Below are 19,790 nucleotides of genomic sequence, written 5' to 3' on the forward strand. Positions count from 1 at the left end.
ATTTCAAATTGCTGATGTGTTTTTTTTTAAATAGTCCCTCTGGATTTTAAGTACGCTTGATTTTTAGACTTACTGGAGGGACTGGGAAGAGGAGAGGTGAAAAGAGGAAAAATACTCCAACTTTCAATTTTCCCGACAATTCTCTCCTTTAAGAATAGCTTACTGTAATTAATGACAATACTTGATGCATCATGAAAGCACTTTTTTAGCATTACCTCAGTAATTACATGACAAATATGTCATCCACTTAATGGTTTTAGTGTCTACCAATCTTAATAGCAAAGGTAATTTCAAGTCTTCTTTTGCAGTTATAATTAAGTTTTAATTAAGCAATATGTAAGCAAAGATGTATTGCAATGTCACTTGCAGTATTTTTCCTGCCTTCATGAAAAACAAACTGACATTTTGCTGATTTCACAGAGGTGTTTACAATGACCAGCTTTGTAGCTGAATGACTTGTCCAAACACAAATGCTTATAAACTTTGGGTCTAGTTTACCTTCCTCTGAAGTTAGGAAGGGCCACCTGGTGATGAATTTGGTACCTACAACTGCCATCAGTCTTCTGAGTCTGCATAAATATGTTCTGCAAATTAGCAGATAAGCTACCTTGTTCATATGAATATCAGTTTAAAACACAGCTGCATTGATGACAAATTTTAAGCCAGAATACTGGTAGTAGTCCCTGAAAGAGATGAATTATTTTTTCAGTCTCAGAATTTAACATTTTTATACAATGACTTTTAGATCAGAATTCCTACATTTTTTAGTCCTAATATTTTTTCTGAGATGTAATAAGGCATAGCAGAACTGCAGAATATGTGAGGGCTGTGCTAGGGGCATGATGCTTGGCTAGTCTGAAACTGATCTTTAAAGCAAAAGTTAGTGAAAGTGCTTTGACCCAAGGAAAAAAGCAGTGTTTTCCTTTGCATCTCCTTCACTTAAAAAAAATAATAAATAAAAACTTGGCAATGATTAAATCCTCAGTCCTAGAATGTCAAGTGCCTCAGAGTGTGAGTTACAGGGATACACTCATCGTAAATATGTCCTGCAGGAGGGCTTGGCTCCTGTCTCTCATTCCCTGCAGGTCCTTCACATTCTGCTCTGGCAATGGAATCAAAGCAGTAGGTCACTGAGATTAGTTTCATGGTGCCACTACTTCTCACCAAGACATGAATCATACAATTTTGAGTTGTTCTGACTTGTTTAAAGGCTGTAGATAATAACAAAGATAGAGCTGCAGACAGAAAACTGAACAGTGATTTCAGAAAAAAGTGATCTTTATGTTAAGTGAATATTTAGAGAGAAGGAAAAGTCTAAATACACTTGCTTTAGAAGTTAATTCTTTAAAAGGTATTTCTAAAATGTCTAGTTCATAATTAAGTAGCTCAATATAACTGTTAATACAGTAATTTTAAAAGAAATATGCCAACAAGTGGAAAATCTGTATCAAAAATGGTCTAAGACATAGGCTAATGCAACCGGTGTTTTAGAAGTGCAGTGAGAATATTAGTTAAATTTTATCAAAATACTAATTACAAGTTTTGATAGGCCTGTTACAAATGCTGTGTTTGTTTAATTTAATTTTCCTTATAATCAAAAAATTTTAAATGAACTAATATTTCTGACAACAGTATGGAATAAATTTACAATATCTGATTGCTTTCCCATTTTTATTTTATTTACAGACAATTTTAAGATTGAAATAAATGTGGATAAATATCAATAGATTTCATCACATTTTCGTAAATGAATGATTATTTACTTTTTCAAATAGAATGCTGCCCTAATCCTTTACATGGATTCATTCTTCATAAACTCATGCATATTGTCACTGAATTTCTAGTTCATTTGTATTTATATATATTTTCATAATTTTTAAAAACTTTGTTACTACTTGGTTGTGAGAGCTGAACTGTTCATTATGAGAAGCTGTATTTATAATCACCTGGTCAGTATATTGTTTCTAAAAAACTGGTTGCAGTCTGCAAAAATATCCAGTATTTAAAAATAATTTAATTCTTAAGTTGTTACCCAAACTGAACGTGAACAGAACTAAGTGTATCAAATAAAAGTGAGGCAGAGTCTTGTGAAAGGATTCTTCTGTGAGTTGAGGAGCACTTTCAGTTCTCAGTGTAGGTGCTTGTTGTCTCTTGTGGCTGATTCTCCCTGTCTTTGGGGAGTGACAACTTCTTTTTATGTTCAGGCTCTCTTCACTTTCTGTTGATGCCAGGTGAGCCCCCAGACACTCAGTGAGGAACGTGGGAGGCTTCCAGTGTCAGTCCCTTCCCTTTGCACTGTTCCCATTCTACAGCTGCAGCCATCCCTTAATTCACAGTGATTTGAGCAGCCCTCAGATAACTGAAGTGCTTGGTTTGAGTCTTACAGTAACCACCCTCAGAGAGTGCTGAGTGTGAAGGAGAACTCCTCTCAGAATTCTCTGCCAAATACCTCTAAATGGAGAGATTTCTGTAGCAGCTGTTCCATGTTTCTACTTTTCTATATTAAATGTTAAACTCCTCTTTAATGGATTCTACTGTTTTCCTGTGGGCACTTGAGAACAAAGAACAATAAAAAAATATGTGTTAAAGATGATTTTTAAGTGTTTTTAAAGAATTAGAAAGTCTTTTTGATTAAAAATAAGGACTGACATAAAACTGCTAGTTTTACTTGGTATATAAGAAAAGGTAGCCCTGAGTACTTGATGCACAAAGAGAATGTTTTCCAAGACAGTGTCAATATTAATTTTATTTTGATGTTAATTCTTTTGCAGTAGCACTGTGATGCAGTTGATAGACATTTCTACTCAGAAGAGTACTTTAAATACTATTCACATATTTTAAAATATGGCTGGATTGCCATAGGATTTTTTTCATGTCAAATCGTACATAAAGTTGTTTGTTTTTCAGCATAACTTGAAAGTGGCTTTACTGATTGAGAACCTAAAATTATTTTCTGCCTATGAAAACTGGAAAAAATGTTCAGAAACCACTATCAGGTAAAACAGAAATAATTCTAATTTTTACCCATTTTCATTTCATCAATTAAAATAGCTTATCCTGAGAGGCAAAAAGTCTAGCTGCAGGAGTGTTTTAGAGTGTTTCATAATTTAGTATTTTTATGGAAGTGTTATGAAGTACTGCGTAGCTGTTGATGCTCTCAGGTCTAGAATGGGCACAGTGTGAGTTTGCCAGTGGCCTTTGCTCTTTAACACCTGTGGGCCAGGAAAGGCAATGCTGCTTCCACTCAGTCACGGAAGGAGTCCCAGCTCCTAAGGTGTAGTCAGAAATGAGGGTTGGTTTATTCCCTTGGTCCAACAGCAGTCACATTATTTGGAACTTCATTATCCCTTTTATACTTTCCTGGCCTCTCTTTTCACCACACTTTGCCTTCCTTTCTCTGCACCAGTCCCATCCCAAGAGAACAACCCACCCCAACCACGTTTTCCCCACTGGTCCCAGATGTGCTACTTCTGTACCTAAAATTGGTATTTCTGATGCTGTTCTCTAGCTGTCTCAGCTTTTCATGGAATTTTTGATGCCTAGCTGCCACTGGCCTTGCAGGATTGTGCTCCCCAAAGATGCTCCATACTCCCCTCAGCTGATGGTGGAGTTTGGCAGTTTCTTGCCTAACTTCACTGGGGCCCCGGTGAGACCCAACCATCCTCCACAGCACTGAGTAACTTTTGTCAGCTTCTTGCATCACTGTTTGTTCAACATTTTCTCATGTCGTGTCTGGTATTTTTCAATGTCTTCTTCAGTTTAACCTCAAATCAGGGCCAACTGTAGGTCTGTGCTATTAACAAAATATGTTCGCAAAGATGGAACAAAAAGATACTAGTTTAAGATTTGCAAGCATATACAGCTTGGCAGTTAAAATATTTTTTAACTTTTTGAGAGCTTGATCCTTTAATCCTTAAATAAATCAGGTAACTTGGAAATTGATAGTATACCATATTAAAAAAATTCTTCCACTATAATTTTAAAAAATATTTTGAGTGCAGTTTATGGAATGCCATTTTAAATTTCCTTAGAACTTACTAAGTCCAGTCACTGGGAACAGCCATGTGGCTGGAGCTGCCAGGTGTGTGTGGGCAGAGGAAAATACCTCATTCATATACAGTGCAGAGTTGATGTTCTCTGAAAAACTAATCTGAGGAGCATTTCTTTTGCTTGCCTCTCTTGCTCATTCTGACTTTCAGGCAATTGCTTGGGCAGCTGAGCATAAAGAGAATTGGGGAGTGCAGGCAACTAGAAATAAGAAGGGAATGGCAGAGTTGTAATGATTGATTAGGTCAACCATGCTGCTGAAAAATGCTTAGCAAACTGTAGGCTGAGTACATCAGGTATCACAAAAAAATGCGACATCAAATGGCAAAAATCTAAGAAGCAAATAATTCCCTAAACAGAGGTGATAAATACAACCTCCCCAAGAGCCTGTGCTTAGATTCCTTGATGTCCAATAGGGCACATGCTCTGTGTCAGGAGTTTTCACCTGATGGTGGCACCCATAATAATCTTTTCCCAGCAATAATTCTCTGTTGCCTCATGAAGGCCATAGCCCTTACCCTTTTGATGGCGATACTCACTGGAATAAATCTACTACCAGGCCACTTAAGTTGGCTCAGAACAGTTAGTAACTTTTTGTTTGGTCAAATCAGGTTGGAATTTGGTAACTAGTAGAAAAGTTACTGCAAAATATATAGGCAGAACTATTCACATATGTAGACAAATGGTGTAAACTTCATTTCTGTTGGAAATCAAACAAAACATCCAATCTGCAGCACGTTTTATTTTTTAGCTGCGTGTTCTAAGACTCATTTCATTTGGAAATTGCAGAAATAAATTTTATCCAGTTATAAATTAGTCATCTCTTGCATGGTTTTAGAATATTTACAATAATTTTGCTTTTTAGAGAATGACATTATAGATAAAATAATTTTAAATACTCCACAGTATTTCTTCAATTTTGTCTTCTGATCCTCTAGTAAAGGCAAGTATTGACTGCATGAAATGATATGTTATGGTATTTGGGGAGTTGTTATTGTTATTCTGCTGTCTGACTGATCAGCAATACTGACTGTGGTAACAGTGTGATACAGAAAGATTCTTAGGTTCCCATCTTGAGCATTGATATTTTAGTGCTGAGCATTTGATGTTTCCTTAAACCATTTTATCATAGGGGGGCCGTTTTGTTGAAATATTCAGTGCTCAAGGCAAGAACCCAGGAGCAAAATGGAAGATTTTTGGCAACCCATCAGCTATATCAAAAGTAAGTTTTTTAAGAAATCTATAAATCCTAGAGTATAAACCAGAAAAACATGAATGAAACTTAAAATTAGAAGGTAATGAGGGCTTTGACCTGACAGTGAAGTTGTCACTTGCAGTTCTGTCATTATGGCAGACTAAATGACTACTTAAATTACTTCTAGATGCCTTCTTGCAGACTGAGTTAGTCACAGTGTAATTTTACAGTTTAAATATTTAGAAAGTAATTTTGGTACTCTGGTAACCAATGAATTGAGCTTTGCTCACTGAATCATGAGTCCTGTTTGTCAGCATTATTTGTTCATAAAACACACAAGGATGTATTTGTGTAGATTGTATTTATTTCCATCAAATGTGAACCAGTCATATTTGCAGTTCCATCTGCATTTTCTGATGTGACAAAAAAAAGCTTTGCATGTTAATAGTATGGTTGTTTGTCAGGAGGAGAATTCTATCAGGATGCTTATGGTTGTTGTTCCTTTTTGTAGGAATATGACAAAGACCTAAAAGGCTTTGTTTTTGTACTTGAAGGAAACAGTCTAGTCAACAAAATGAAGCTGCCAAGGGAAACCAAACAAACTTGTGAGTATCAAAGAATTAAATGTCTGTGATATTGTCCTGATTATTACATAAATCTTATATTGGAATGCAAAAAATTACATTATTTTTCCTTAGTTCAGGCATAATTCAGCATAAAGAAAGTGTTTTTTCATTAACTATTTAGCAGGTCAATTACAAATAAGTAAGACTTACAGAAATGCCATATTAGAGTAATTGCTGTAGGGAAGATGTAACGTGTCCTGGTGCTGCCAAGTTCACTTCTGTACCTGATCCTACTACTGACCAATGTCTCATAAATTACCTCTGACTCCATTCAGCACTTACTGAAGGCAGTTATTCTACTGGCATTAATGAACATGAACTAGGTTCCTGAGCCTTTCTCATTTTACTTTTTAAAGAATTTTTACTTTTGTATCAAATAAGCACTAGTGGTATAAGGAAGATATACCCAAATTTCCACTGTGTTCATTTAATCAGTGTTTAAGTGTTTTCCTAGGAGGTCCATTGCACCACAATAAACCACAATCCAAGCAGTGTGCAATACAGCAATCATCATGTGCCTAAAACTCCATGAGGGGGTGGTGTACTTTATAAGGCTTGTAGAAGTGGATTGAGCTGCTTCAGAATTAACTGCTTTCTTTTGAAGAAAAATTGAGATGGTGATTTTAAAAAAATGGAATGGGAATCTTATAGTATACTTCTCACACAGGGTATATAGTAAGAGATAAGTTTTTTCTAATAAATAAATTTTAAAAAAAGATTCTTTCGGCTGGTTATGCTGTAAGGCCTTGAAGTTTAGTCTGATTTTCATAAAAGAAATAGGCTGTTATCTTCATTAAAATAAATATTAATGCAATGTATATTTTTGAGAAACCAAACTAATTTATTTTCAATGGTACAATAAATTGCTATAGCAAATAACAGTAAACAATTAAAAGAAAAAAAATTGCAAAGTGTTGCTAAACATTAAAATGAGGATTAAGAATTAATTGTGTGGGTAATCACTGCTAAAAATAGTTTGGTTTTAAATTTACTTTAGCTTGTGCTGCACTACTGCAGTCAGGCTTCCATCTGTTACCATTCTGTTTCCTTCTCCCTTGGTCTCTTCCTCTCTTGAGGTGTATGTACCTCAAGATTTAATTAATCAAGTATACAGTCTCCCAGTTGCACTGAAACTTTGTATACTCTTCCAAAATAAAAGATACTATATATGCAAATCTAATTTGAAGTTTTAAGGTGTCATTTGGCCCTCAGAATAAGAAAGTTCTGATTTTTCATTCTTCAGAAAAGCCAATGTTGCTGTTCAGTCTTGTGAAGTTAATGAAAAGCATCCTGTATCGCCTCTGTTTGAATATCTGAGAAAACAACATATGGTTCAATTCAGAGAGCTTTGTACTGTTTCCCCTTGATAGGGAGGTACCTGAGTTTTTTGTTTGTTCCCTCAGTCAGACTCCTCTGCTATTATTCTAAAAATCAGAAGCCTCCACTGAGCAATGTTGTCATGATCTGAATTGTACTCCAACCCAAGATTTTTTTTGAAGTTGCTTAGCAAGGGGTACATTCTCACCAACATGAGTGCAAGTTTAACATGACTATAAGACAATCTTGATAGGAAAGTATTGCTTCATTTTATAATTCTAATGGGATATTTACTGTCTTCATGCTCTCGGAGCACAAAAACTGTAAGGAAAAGAAAAAGGGTTCCTTTTGCTTTCATGAGAATTCCACCAAAGCCACAGACTGGACTTTTAAAACAATACTTTTATTGCAGTTTGAATTTGATTTCTTCAGGTTTTTCTTGTGTTCTTATGTTGTGTGAACCTTGGGAAATAGTGTTGTAGGAGCATAGCATATGGTACAAAATTGAAATGCTGGATACTGAAACGTACATCTGCATGCACACAGCACTTTTTTTTCCCCCCCTGTTTCTAGTGGGACTGGTGCAGCAATTTCTGACGCTTCAGATTTTTGTGCCACTGGGAAAAGACTTCTCCACGGAGTTACTGTAAGATGTATAAAATTTCCTTGAATACTTAAAGTGAATTCTTGATTGCAGTCACTAATTGTGGTGGCATATTTTGCATTAAAGCATGGTGACTTGTCAAGTCAATAAAAAGTAATTAAGCTAATGAGATCATTATTTCTTAGATGTTTTAAATACTGACATTCCTTTGAAGACAGAACAAACTCAAAAAAATCCTGAATGAAGATGATGAAAAATCTGAAGAATTGGGACACAAATTTATCAAACATATGGAAATACTGGCATATGAGGACTGCCTGACTATTCATAAGAGACTTATAGGTCATAAGAGAGGGCCCTTTGGTCCAGGGCAAAAAGAAATACATATTCTAATAACTGGGGGAGAAAAGCACAACCAAACAAATGCTAAAAAGCAAGAAAAACAAATGGAGTGCTCGACTCATATAATTATTTCCACTCTGTGAAGAGAGTAACAGCATAAACAGAATTTTTTATTAGTTAGGTGTGAAATGATTTAATAGAGTTTTAAACTTGGGCACTTGTCAGGCTTTGGACAACATTTCTCCCCTAGTGACACCATCTGTTTATATTCAAACAGCACAACTCACTCAGCTTTGTAGCCCATAGAATAGCTGAGATTGGATTAACAAAAGAAATATTAGGCCATTAGAAATGCGGCAAGAAAGGATGGGTTGAATGATATAAATTAAATTAGCAATTAAATTGTGTAAAGTGAGAGAAGGAGTTTATTTTTTTTTACTTTCTGTAAGTTTGCATTTAAAGAGACAAAGGAACAAAACAAAGAGTTTATGTCATGCAGCACACAGAAACCAAACACCAAGTACCAAACCAAAACCAAGATTTGCTTCTCATGGACATTCTGTAGGCAGGAGCAGAGATTTAATAATAGGTGCAGGAATTCAGACTTTTCTGTAGTGTCATGTTCAGTTTGATTCTTTTGGGTATTTTCCACCTTCTTAACAGAACCTCTTTTCTACTTCTAATTTTATTTTTCTCAATGGTTGCTTTCTTTTGATAAAAACGTTTTCTATCACCTCTCCCACCCTTTCCAGCTTATATTTAGACTTTACATTTTCTTTCTATTTTCTGTTCTCATCTTTACTATGTCCCTCTTATAGAAGCAAATATATGTCTTAAAATATTCTTAGGTACTTGTATAGATTTAAATACATGCATTTTGTATTTGCTATATATAGATATTATCTAACATATACCATATTACTATATAATAAATATAATATAGACTATATTAACTATATATTTTCTCTGTAGCTCCTGTTACTTTGAATGAAGGTGTTTATGTCTTAAAAGTACAATATCAATTGCTCCCCACTTAGTGCAACTGTATGAAAAAGTTAATAAAACTTCTTTAAAAACAGTTTTAATACTGAGTCTTGCATTTGAAATCAACTATAACTTACTTGTACCCATAAAGTCCTTCAAGACTTGCATAGTAGAAAATGCATTATTTTATCCTAGCAGACTTACGATAATCCAGTAAATAAAAAAAACAAGTCCTTCTTGCTTCATGTGACTGCTGTTCAGTTCCCTTCTTTTCAGATGTTTTGAAAGAAATCTCATGCTTATTTGCAAACAACAATCTCTTGTTTTGCTTCCTGAAGTTTAATGTTCAAAGATGGTTTCTTGCACAACCTGACCACTTAGTGCTGAATCTTTGAGCAGCTACAAGTGAAAACTGATAGCCTGCCAAACTATGAAATTTACTTTATTCAAAAATCACTGGCAAGTTTTATAATAGCTGAGCATGAAGCTTTATGTTACATTTCTTGCTCTCCCATTCTGCAGAGAGATGGAAGTAGGAATTTAGTTTGAGCTTCATCTTCCTTTTGCATTCTGTTCAGTGATTGATTTGGTCAGCAAACAAGAATTTTTTAAGAACCTCCATCACTGCTGGCATCAGCTGAGCTAAACTTTCTAACTTGCTGCTGTCAACCAGTCATGCGAGATTCCTGCCATAAACACTGAAATGTGCAAACTACTGTCTATATTAGCTGCTTATCTTTTCTTTGAAGGAAATCTAAATAGGATTTTAGGATTTTTTTACACGGCATGATTAGATGAATACCACCACATAAACAGTCAATGTATTGATCTGTGTAAAAATGTGTAAAATATATTGTGGATGAAAAATTTGATGAGGCATAATAAAATCACAACTAAGGTAGAGAGCATGTAATTTATGCAGCTTCTTTGGAGCAAATAATAGCAAAGCTATTAGTAATGCTGAATATAGCTGTCTGCTGCAAATGCAGTTGCCAGTTGTTAAATCTTCAGTGTTATGTATTTTGCTACTTTTCTGAAAAAGCAAAGGTAACTCAATGTTTGAAAAAATATTTGCATGTAAAAGAAAACAGCATCTGGCTTATGTTGTCATTTTTGCTTTAATTCCCAATACATCGACATGTGGGTGTTAATATTTCTGCTTGGCAGTTTGACAAGCACTCAAACATTTATTCTTAAAGAACTGTAATGCCAGTCATGATCATACTTTGTTTCTGATATGGTTTTTCTCAGTGTTGGGTATCACATAAAATTAGTACATCTTGTAATAGAAAGTTTTACAGCAAATGAGTAGAGCCGTTGATGTGAGGAAACAGACCTTGAAATTGTACCATAGTATAAAAAAAAAAAAAAACAGCAAAACAAACAAAAAGAGTAGACTGGTCTGGTGTAAGAACAAGGATGAGATGCTTAATCCCTGGTTAGTACTGAAATATTTTGTTATCTTGTGTGAGTCCCTTTGTATTGCTCAACCTTTTTTTCCCCAATTCAGGCATAGTAATTGCTTATCCATTGCTGTCTCTCTCAGTGATGGCCAATTCATGCTGCTTCAAACTTGTTTAAATCTTTGCATGGTAAACAGCTGTAAATAACATGTGTCACAGCTTCTGGCTGGAGATGTCTCAGTTCTCTTATGAGATCTTCTTGCCTCTGACATGAAAACCTGCAGAGCAAACATGCCCATTGTCAGTGCAAACTGCTGCTGCCCCCAAGCCCAGACTTGGTGCTCAGTATTAACGTGCCATGGGGCTCTGCTGTGTTGCCACTTCCTGGAGTCATCCTTCCATCCAGATTGCACTGGGGATCACAACGTGTTCGTTCACTCTAATGGCACTGATGTCTCTTAATTTCTTAATTCTTCCTGATGTTTCAACCTCAGCCTTTCAACCTTGCCAGCAAAGTGCTTATCAACAGGTTTGCTCAGTTACTATCCCCCTGGTCATTGTCAGACTAACTTTGCTTGCCACTAGCCAGCTCCAGAAGGCATCAGCTCTTGTTATATTCTGAATTAATGCAAACTCTGTGAGAGTTTCAAACTCTGGAACATACCTGATAAGTTTTCTGTTGAAACTAGTTATGTATGAAGGAATCTGTAGAGAAAAAGGAGTTAAAATATCTTTATTCCTGACATAGTGTTTGCTGATAAGAAATCTTACTAGAAGGCCTTTGAACAGTACAGTAGAATATATATTTTGGTACCATATTTCCTGTTTTCAAACAGTTGTTTCTATAAATATAAGCTTATTACTTTGAGATTTTTAATAAACACAACATAATAGGTTTTACAGGCATAGCTAATTTATTCATAGATACCATAACAGTTTGAATTTATGTGAATTAGATGCTATCATAATCAGTCATCATTTTAGCTTTGCTGACAGAGATATCATAAATTATTCATATTAACCTAAACACCCAGAATGTATTCAGAACAATACAGAACAATATGAATCTTGGTTAGTCTTGCAAAACATAGACCAACCTCTTAAAATTCAATGCAGGACATAGATGCTAATTCTATCATGTACATGTGAAACTACTGGAAGATTTTAGATAGAGACTGAAGGTAAACTTTACTGAATAGATTTAGCTGAGGAATTATTTGAAATTCTAGTATTTAGTAGCATGAGACATGTTCCTTGAATTTTTGGGAAGAAGGAGTGAAATATAGAAATATTCTTAGAAATGTTAGGGTATGTAAAATTTCATCATTTACAAAACAGGCTTTAACTCATATAATTGAAAGTAAAACAATTTTAATAACTTTCCCAGTCATCACATCTTCTACAGCTTTCTATGGAAGCAAAATACTAATCATATTTTGGTTAGTTGATCAATGTAAGTAACGTGTGGTAAACTGAATCCTATTTCTATTTGGTTGGTAGGGTTTGTTAGTCAGGATTTTCATATGCCAAATAAAGTATATTCTGTTAGCAAGAAAGTTGATTTTGTCTTTTTAAAGGGCAGACTTCATAGTAATTCATAGTAATTAGAATAAATGTTTTAAATATGAGAATTATGGCTGTATTTAAGAGAACTGTTACATTAGCAGGTGCAAACATCCTTTCCTTTTTCTCAAAAAGATGGATGAAAGGATCTATTGTCTCTTTAGAACAGAAAATTCATGGAAAGAATACAAAAGCAGAAAAAATAACAGCCAGTGAAATTAAAAAGCCAACATAACTTCCTGCAGGCATAAATAACAGCATTTTAGAGGTGCTTTTTTTAGATTCTGGAAAAGGAGACAGCACTAAACTTTCTACATATTAATACTCATTAGAGTACTTTGTACTGAAAAATTAAAAACTATTTTCTAGAATTACATTTTTCTAAATTATTTGGCAAAGTTAGCCATGTTTCAGAGGAACATTGTGCTGTAAAATGGTATTTACTAAATACTTGGAAATAAGAGAAAGATGAGCTTATTTCAAAAGCAACGATAGATACTAAAATATTGATAGACATTTCTGAAATATATGTTATGAATATTAGTGAGCTCTTCCAGAATTACTTGTGAATTGTGGAGTTGTAAGAGTAATTAAACTTTCATGCTGTTATTCATGGTCAGCAGAAATACCAAGTCACTTTCTTATTTGGAGAATTGATGGCAAATATGTCAGTATCTTATAGGGAGAGGTCATGATTCACCAGTTCTTCATAACTGCTCGGTTTTTGAAAGATTTCCATTCTAACACCAGATTTGATTATTCTTGTTTTGTGCCTGCCTCTTGTTACTCCATTTATGGATCCTGGTTAAGGGCACCTCGTGGGGCTTTTTCCTTAATGCTCTCCAGAAAAAAAAAAAAAAAAACACAGTCAACAGGAAATTCCAGTACAAAATACAACAACCTGTTCTCTAGGTCTGGGTGACACATCAGTCTTCTAGATCTCTTATTTTGTAGAGATTTGATTGAATTTAGTGTAACTACATCTGGTTTTATGAGGGCAGGATACAGGGCTCTGGACTGCAGATCATCAGGCAGCCACTTCAGTAGCATAGTATCTCCTACAAGACCAATTTACAAGTATCACATAAAATAAAATGTATGTGAAGTATGGGGTGCTCCTGAATGAGGAAACTTGAGAATCTTAAAGCATTGCAAATCAGCTGACAATTGCTATTCCTTTGTTTTCTGTCTTTAAAATGGAGGTGATGATGATAATGATGCTACTATCTAATTTTTAGGAAGCACTTGTCTTTTATGGAGAAAATGGCAATACAATTTTGAAGTACTAATATATTAATACACTAATTGTGAGGGATTAGCAAAGGATTCTCTCTGGATCTTGACCAGGACATAGAGAATTATGTTTGTCTTAAATTGCATGGGAGTTGTTCTTACCTTAGCAACATCAATGAAATATCTGCTTTCATGTTTGGTAAACTTCCAGGTAACATCATTTATAAAGAGAAAAACTCTTGCATTTGAAGACCAAGTGATCCTGACAAATGAAGCTTCCCTTCAACAGTTCAGTATTGTTTTTTTTCTAAGTTCATTTCTAGCCTTGAATTGAACATTAACAAATTATTATAAATTATTATCCATACAGAAGCAAAGTGAATAGGCAATCTGAGCAGATGAGTCTGTCTGTGCTCTTGGGTAGTTGCTTCCTTTCACTTGCAATCTCACTGTAGTTACCATTGTGAGAAAAACAGTCAATCAAATTTGAAGGTGCAAAATAAAATTGAAAATTGAATTGGAAGGTAGTTTTACTTTCAAATGGTTTGCAAATGTAGATGTTAAGTGTGAAATGAATGCAGTTAATGACCATAGCTGGAGGACTTATGCACCTGCTGATCACAGGAATATTATTATAAATGAGATTGATTTTCTTGTTGACTACCTCATTTTTCTCAACATGGTCTCATTACTTTTCTATCACGTCTGACCCTTAGACATAAATATTCCAGCACAGACATAATAAAAATACATTAACTCCCATATAGATTTTTTAAATTCATCTTTGAAAATCAAGATGTGTGCTGCAGATGTTTCTTGCCATTGTAGGTTTAACCTAAGTTCTGCTTTTGCATAGCAGAAAAAAAACGTTGAGTTTCACCAGAAGTACTCTGGAGTCATTTTGTGACTGATGTTCTAGTTCCCATTGTCTGAATTATTTCAGAAAATAGTTTCTCCAGATGCTTCCTTTATTTTTATTTTCCAATAAGCAATGTAATTGAAAAGTCTGAAAGTTACACTAACTCTTAAATAATTATCTTACTTCCCCTGGGAAATAAATTATTTTGTATAATTTTAAGGCCATCTTATTTTTTTTTTCTTAATTTGCCTGTTTGAATGTTTCACCTATTTTTGCCTGTGGAATAAAAGTGTTTTTATTGTTTCAAATGTATTTACAGAAATAAATTACACTTCTTTAGGAGTGATTATATCTATGCATCTCAGGTTTGCCCCTTCCTTATGGCACATCTATGGTCATAAAAGCCTTATTTTAGACTTATATGGCAGTGTCTGATATAAATGTATGTCTTTTGATCTAAACAAATGCATTCAGTGTTACATTTTGGAATGTCACTGAGCTGTATATTTACCAATGGCCTTTCTATAACCAAGGTACTAATATTTTTTCATGAGAGTGATAAACCTATTCATATAAGAAATAAATAATGAAATTCAAACATATTGAACTGATAGTGTAAAGCAAACTTTGGTTTTATTGCCAGTTGTTTGGAGATATGCATGACTTAATTCTAGGCTCCTACCACTCTGTTATAGCCTCATTTAAAGCAACATTCTATGTTGAGAATTTGAAATTCAGCATGGATAGTATTTTTGTTTCTCAGTACTCAGGTTATTGCAATTGCCTGGTTTCTCAGCACAATTGCTCAGCTCTACATGCAACCAGGAAATCCAGGGAGCTTCAAGCAATTGTTTCAATACTTTGGACTTCTTTGGTGCCCCAATTTTTTAGCACTTCTGAAGACCCAAAATTTAGAGTGAAGAGTTTCTGGAAACTAGATACATCAGTTTTTCACTAAAGGCTATATGGGAAATAAAGTGATGGGTGGAACTATGCCTGAATCTGGGACAAAGACCTAGGTGTGTGGCCCATTTGCTGATGATCTTAAGGGAATTATTTCACATCTTGCTTAAACTTCTTCAAAAGTAAGATCAAGGCCAGGTACCAGCACTCTAAGACACTTGGAGGTAGTCTGAGGAAATCACTTTTCAAGGACTTCATATGATTTTTCCATTCATAAATATATGTGCAGCTGATTCTGGAATCTCTTATGTCAAACAATAGAAATAGTGAAGATATAATGGGGTTTTCTTGGCACAGTAGTGGAATTTCTGCTTTTAAAGTGCATGTGGTTTATGAGGAACTGCCAGTCTTTCAAAACGAAACAGGTAGTAGAGTCTTCCACTTTGTTTTCATTTGCCCACCCATGTTATGAGGATGAATAGATTAAAGGTCAGGTTATATGCTAATGAAAAAGTGTTTTCAGTAATAAAACTTAAAAAAAAGAAAGTCTACAGGGCAGTCTCACTATTTTAAAGTAAATCCCAGCATTTGAATTGTTATGAGTAATTACTTTTAGCAACACTAAGTAGTGACAAAAAGTTGTTCATTATAATTTTTTGTCATCTTCTCAGAGGGGCTGCTAATTACAGAGAAATACCCATCTGTTTGAAATAGGCTTGTTCAACAATAATAGGTAAATTAATCATTGTTTCCCCATACATTAAGCATATTCTCCCAGACTGCAGCCTTTAAAGTAATAACTGTGCTCAGGAGAGTTAAGGGAGGACTGTTGGGGAATATCAAGGTTGTGCTGCTGTTGTGGCTTAACCCCAGGAAGCAGCTGAGCCATAGCAGCCCCTCTGTCTCCTGGGGAAGAGAACACACGAGGGTAAAAGTGCAAAAACTTGTGCATTGGGATAAAGACAGTTTAATAGGGAGAGCAAAAGCTGCACATGCAACCAAAATCTAAACAAGGCATTAGCTCCTTCCCAGGGGCCTGCAGATGTTCACCTATCTCCAGGAGCTCAGGGCTTCATCCTGTGTGATGGCTACATGAGAAAACAAACATAGCTCTGAACTTTCCCCATTCCTTCTCCTTCCTCACAGCTCTTACTGCTCAGCATGGCACTGTGTTGTTTGAAACATCCCTTGGATCAGTAGGCATCAGCTGTCCTGGCTGTGTCCCCTCCCAGCTCCTCACCCATCCCCAGCCTCCTGGCTGGTAAGAAAAGGTGGGAAGCAGAAAAGGCCTTGACTCTGTGTAAGCAGTGCCCAGCAGCAATGAAAACATCCCTGAGTTACCAAGCTTCCAGCACAAACCCAAAGTATAGCACTCTCCAAGCTACTCTGAAGAAATTTAACTGTGTCCCAGCCAAAACCAGTACAGCTCCTAACAAGACTTGAAAGAAACGAAACATAAAAATGACCCCCTTTATCCCTTTAAAGGAAACATAATTATTTCTGTGACCATGACTGTGGTTTGAATTTACTGCAAATGTTGAAATTCAGTGTCCTTGTTATCATTGTGAGATGACCTGAATGGTGAGCAATAAACTTCTGCATTATAATTCAGCTTTGAAGATATGTCCTCATGAAGTAAAAGAGACAGACAATGCATTGTGTTTACTGTTAAGCTGAAAAGAGTCTATATGCAGTGACAGAGGCATTTTTAGGAAAAGAAAGCAAATAATGTTTTTTTTAGTTAGCAGGCCCCAAGGTAACACAAGCTTAAGGAGCCAAAACACTTGTGATTATTAAAGGCTACTGGGTTTTCAGTTCATCCAAATTGAATTCTTTCATACTCTGAAGGGCTGTGGAAATCTAGCAAAGAGTGTAGACTGTTGAAATTAAATTAGCATGTAAAGTAACTTTTATATATGCAGGGATATAGCCACAAAGTTTGATTTGGAGAAAGAAATCTCATTACTCATCTTGTAAAAGAATTTTTAAATTCCGTATTTGTTATCACTGACATAAAGGTTCTGCACATGAACAGGTTTTTTGTGATTTCCCAGAGATACTGGATTATTGAATTGACAAAGATCTGTTCCATTCTCTCCTGACTTTTCTTTTATAGGATAACTGATTTTGAGAATATTAAAAGAAGATTGTATTTGTCAACAGTCCACAAGGAGTTATCTGTTACCCCTCTACATGCAAAAATTCCTCTGTGTATGGTCAAGCGCAAAATAGTAGGTACCTTGGGAATATTCCCTGGACTGAGGTTGAGCATGTTTTATGTTCAGAAATGTTTTGTGTATATTATGAACTTTTTGAAATTATTGCTTGGTTTAGAACTCAGCTCCTACTGATTGAAGATAGCATTTTATGTCTCCTATACCAGATGGCAGCAGAATCACTTAGTGCTGCACCTCTTCTATCCTTCTTATGTTAGGAATCATTCTCATTTTACAAAATTAGTGCTGTTTGTGTTTCTTCACCTCTCCTGTTGATCCAGCCTCTATAAAATTCCCTGTGTCCCTGATAATTCTTCATGGTAGTGCTCCTGCTCACATGTCCCTTCTCTTATAATGACCTTTGATGACATTCACTGGAGCTGCAGGTAGACTGTAGCTGATAGCTGCTTTCACATACTTCAGGTTCTTCAAAACTACGGCATATACAGAACAATCTGTGTGTCAAACAGATGAAAACAAAACAATAATCATTATTTTCTCCTTGTTCCACTGCCATGCCCAGCCACAACATGTGGTAATAGCTGACAGGATACAAAGCCTGATGGTTACTGCATGACCATGTAAGGACTGGAGTTTCAAACACTGCTCTAGAAAATAAAGTTGATATAAGAATAGTTAGATTTCAAATATTTTAAAATATATATTTGCATTAAGAGAACTAGATAATGGTATACAAAGCCGTTGCAAATTTAAGGCTAGACATGAGAGAGAATATTTTGCAATAATCTCTGAATTTATAACTTTTTTGAGATAAGTGAAGTGAAAGCAACTGTGGTAACTTAAAATTGAGGAGTTTTCTGCTTTGTGGGAAGAAGTAGTTGGATTTTTTTAATGGATATGTGTCCAATCATACCCCTGAAGTTGCTGTTAATTCAAAATCCAATGAAATTAAATTATTTTTCTTCACTGTAATTTCAGCTAGTTGGTGTCAGACTAGTACAGGGATTTCAGGATTTAAGTGTGCATTAATGTACACCAAGTTAGATTTAAGCAGAAGATGAACTTCAGTGATGTATTTTAATTTAGATAATAAAGCATGAATCAGATATGCCTTTATGCTCAGATCATTTATAATGACAAAATATTTTAATAACCTTAATGCTTGACCAACCTTGAAGAGTAGATCTGTATTCCATAGTGTATCTGAATACATATCTGTCTCCCTTAAATGGTTATCTGCCCTTTTATCATTACTTCTGCTTAAAGGAGGGAGCATGCAGCTTTCAGTGATAAGATAGATCTTTTACATGGCTCTGATAGTTCAACTTACTGTATATGCAAGCTGATTGTTATTGTCAGCATGAGGGGTTGTGATTCAGGATATATAATAAGTTGTTTGTTCCATCAGTAGAACATAGTTTGTGTTTTCACATGCTAGCTTTCTGTATTGTATTCCTACAGATTATTCTATTTTTCAACCTCATCACTAGAAGTATCAGTTATAACTAAATACTGAATTTTTCAGTCCATTGCTTGCTGTCTTCAAAACAAGTATTACTTTCCTTCCAAAATTTCAGATTTAAGACCTGAACACTAATGTATGCACCTATTTTTTTTTCTCTAAAATGTTTGCTATTTGACAATTAGAAGCTAATATTTCTGCCTTGACTTTTTAAGGAAATTAGGCATATATATTATGTTTTTACTTTTCCCTTAAAATTTCAACCATTGATAAGCTAAATTTTACACATGAGTAATCGTATCAAATATATTACAGTTCTGCAAATTGAATGAAAATTGCTGCATTTCTCCTCAAGGCTATCTTATTTGTTTGTATAGGAGGTGTGTTAGCCTCAGCTCATGGGTTTTACTAAAGAGTATTGTTTCTCTTTTCTAGTGGTGCAATATGTGTATTGACTTGGTAACATTTACCTATGAAATATTCAGAGGAGCTTTCTTCCGGTCTTTGGATGGAATTATTATTTCAGCCAACTGTAAGCTAAGAAAGATCTTCACTTTAAAATTCAAGCCGCAAGATACAGCTGAGGAAGATGGTGTGTTTTAATTACTCTCTAGTCTTAATCATAACTGTTCATGTTATAAAATGGAAAGCTCCTTATTCATCAGATTGGCAATTTGAAAGATTACGTGATTTCATAAAAATTAAAGTGGTACTACAGCAAATTAAGTCTGCTAGTGTTGGACTTAAGGCAACTAATTACGTATGTGTGTATTCCTGTGTTTTAAACACTGAATTTCTTAGAAGAATTTTATTGAAGAAATTCTGTAGAATTTATCAAGTAGATATATTTAGGATTAAGGTTTATCAAGTAGAGAGCTTGTTTTAATGAGGTTATCAAATGCTCATAGAAATCAGGTTTTGGCCAAGAACTGAGTATCTGAGAGGAAAGAGAAGTACTGAAAACAGCAACATTTGCTGTTTGTTTTCTTAATTTTGGACCTTAGCAAAATCTGATGAAAGATTTATTTTTGAAACAATGCAGAAAAAATTGTAACAAAACTTTATATGAATAAGA

The 19,790-nt window shown here is 34.9% G+C and overlaps 1 protein-coding gene across 3 annotated transcripts in view; it reads left to right on the forward strand.

Annotated features, from left to right (window-relative positions):
• The first annotated feature begins 2,975 nt into the window (after nt 1-2,975).
• The window catches only part of CFAP20DC (CFAP20 domain containing), a 61,267-nt gene continuing 44,452 nt past the window's right edge, over nt 2,976-19,790 (forward strand). For all 3 annotated transcript variants that reach the window (XM_062500790.1, XM_062500792.1, XM_062500791.1), the window contains exons 1-6: nt 2,976-2,996; nt 5,180-5,269; nt 5,754-5,847; nt 7,759-7,831; nt 17,193-17,307; nt 19,151-19,307. In XM_062500790.1, coding sequence (XP_062356774.1) covers nt 2,976-2,996; nt 5,180-5,269; nt 5,754-5,847; nt 7,759-7,831; nt 17,193-17,307; nt 19,151-19,307 — 550 coding nt within the window. The remainder of the gene's footprint in view (nt 2,997-5,179; nt 5,270-5,753; nt 5,848-7,758; nt 7,832-17,192; nt 17,308-19,150; nt 19,308-19,790) is intronic.

Source organism: Cinclus cinclus, chromosome 12 (genome assembly GCF_963662255.1).
Source record: "Cinclus cinclus chromosome 12, bCinCin1.1, whole genome shotgun sequence".
Taxonomy (NCBI): Eukaryota; Metazoa; Chordata; class Aves; order Passeriformes; family Cinclidae; genus Cinclus; species Cinclus cinclus.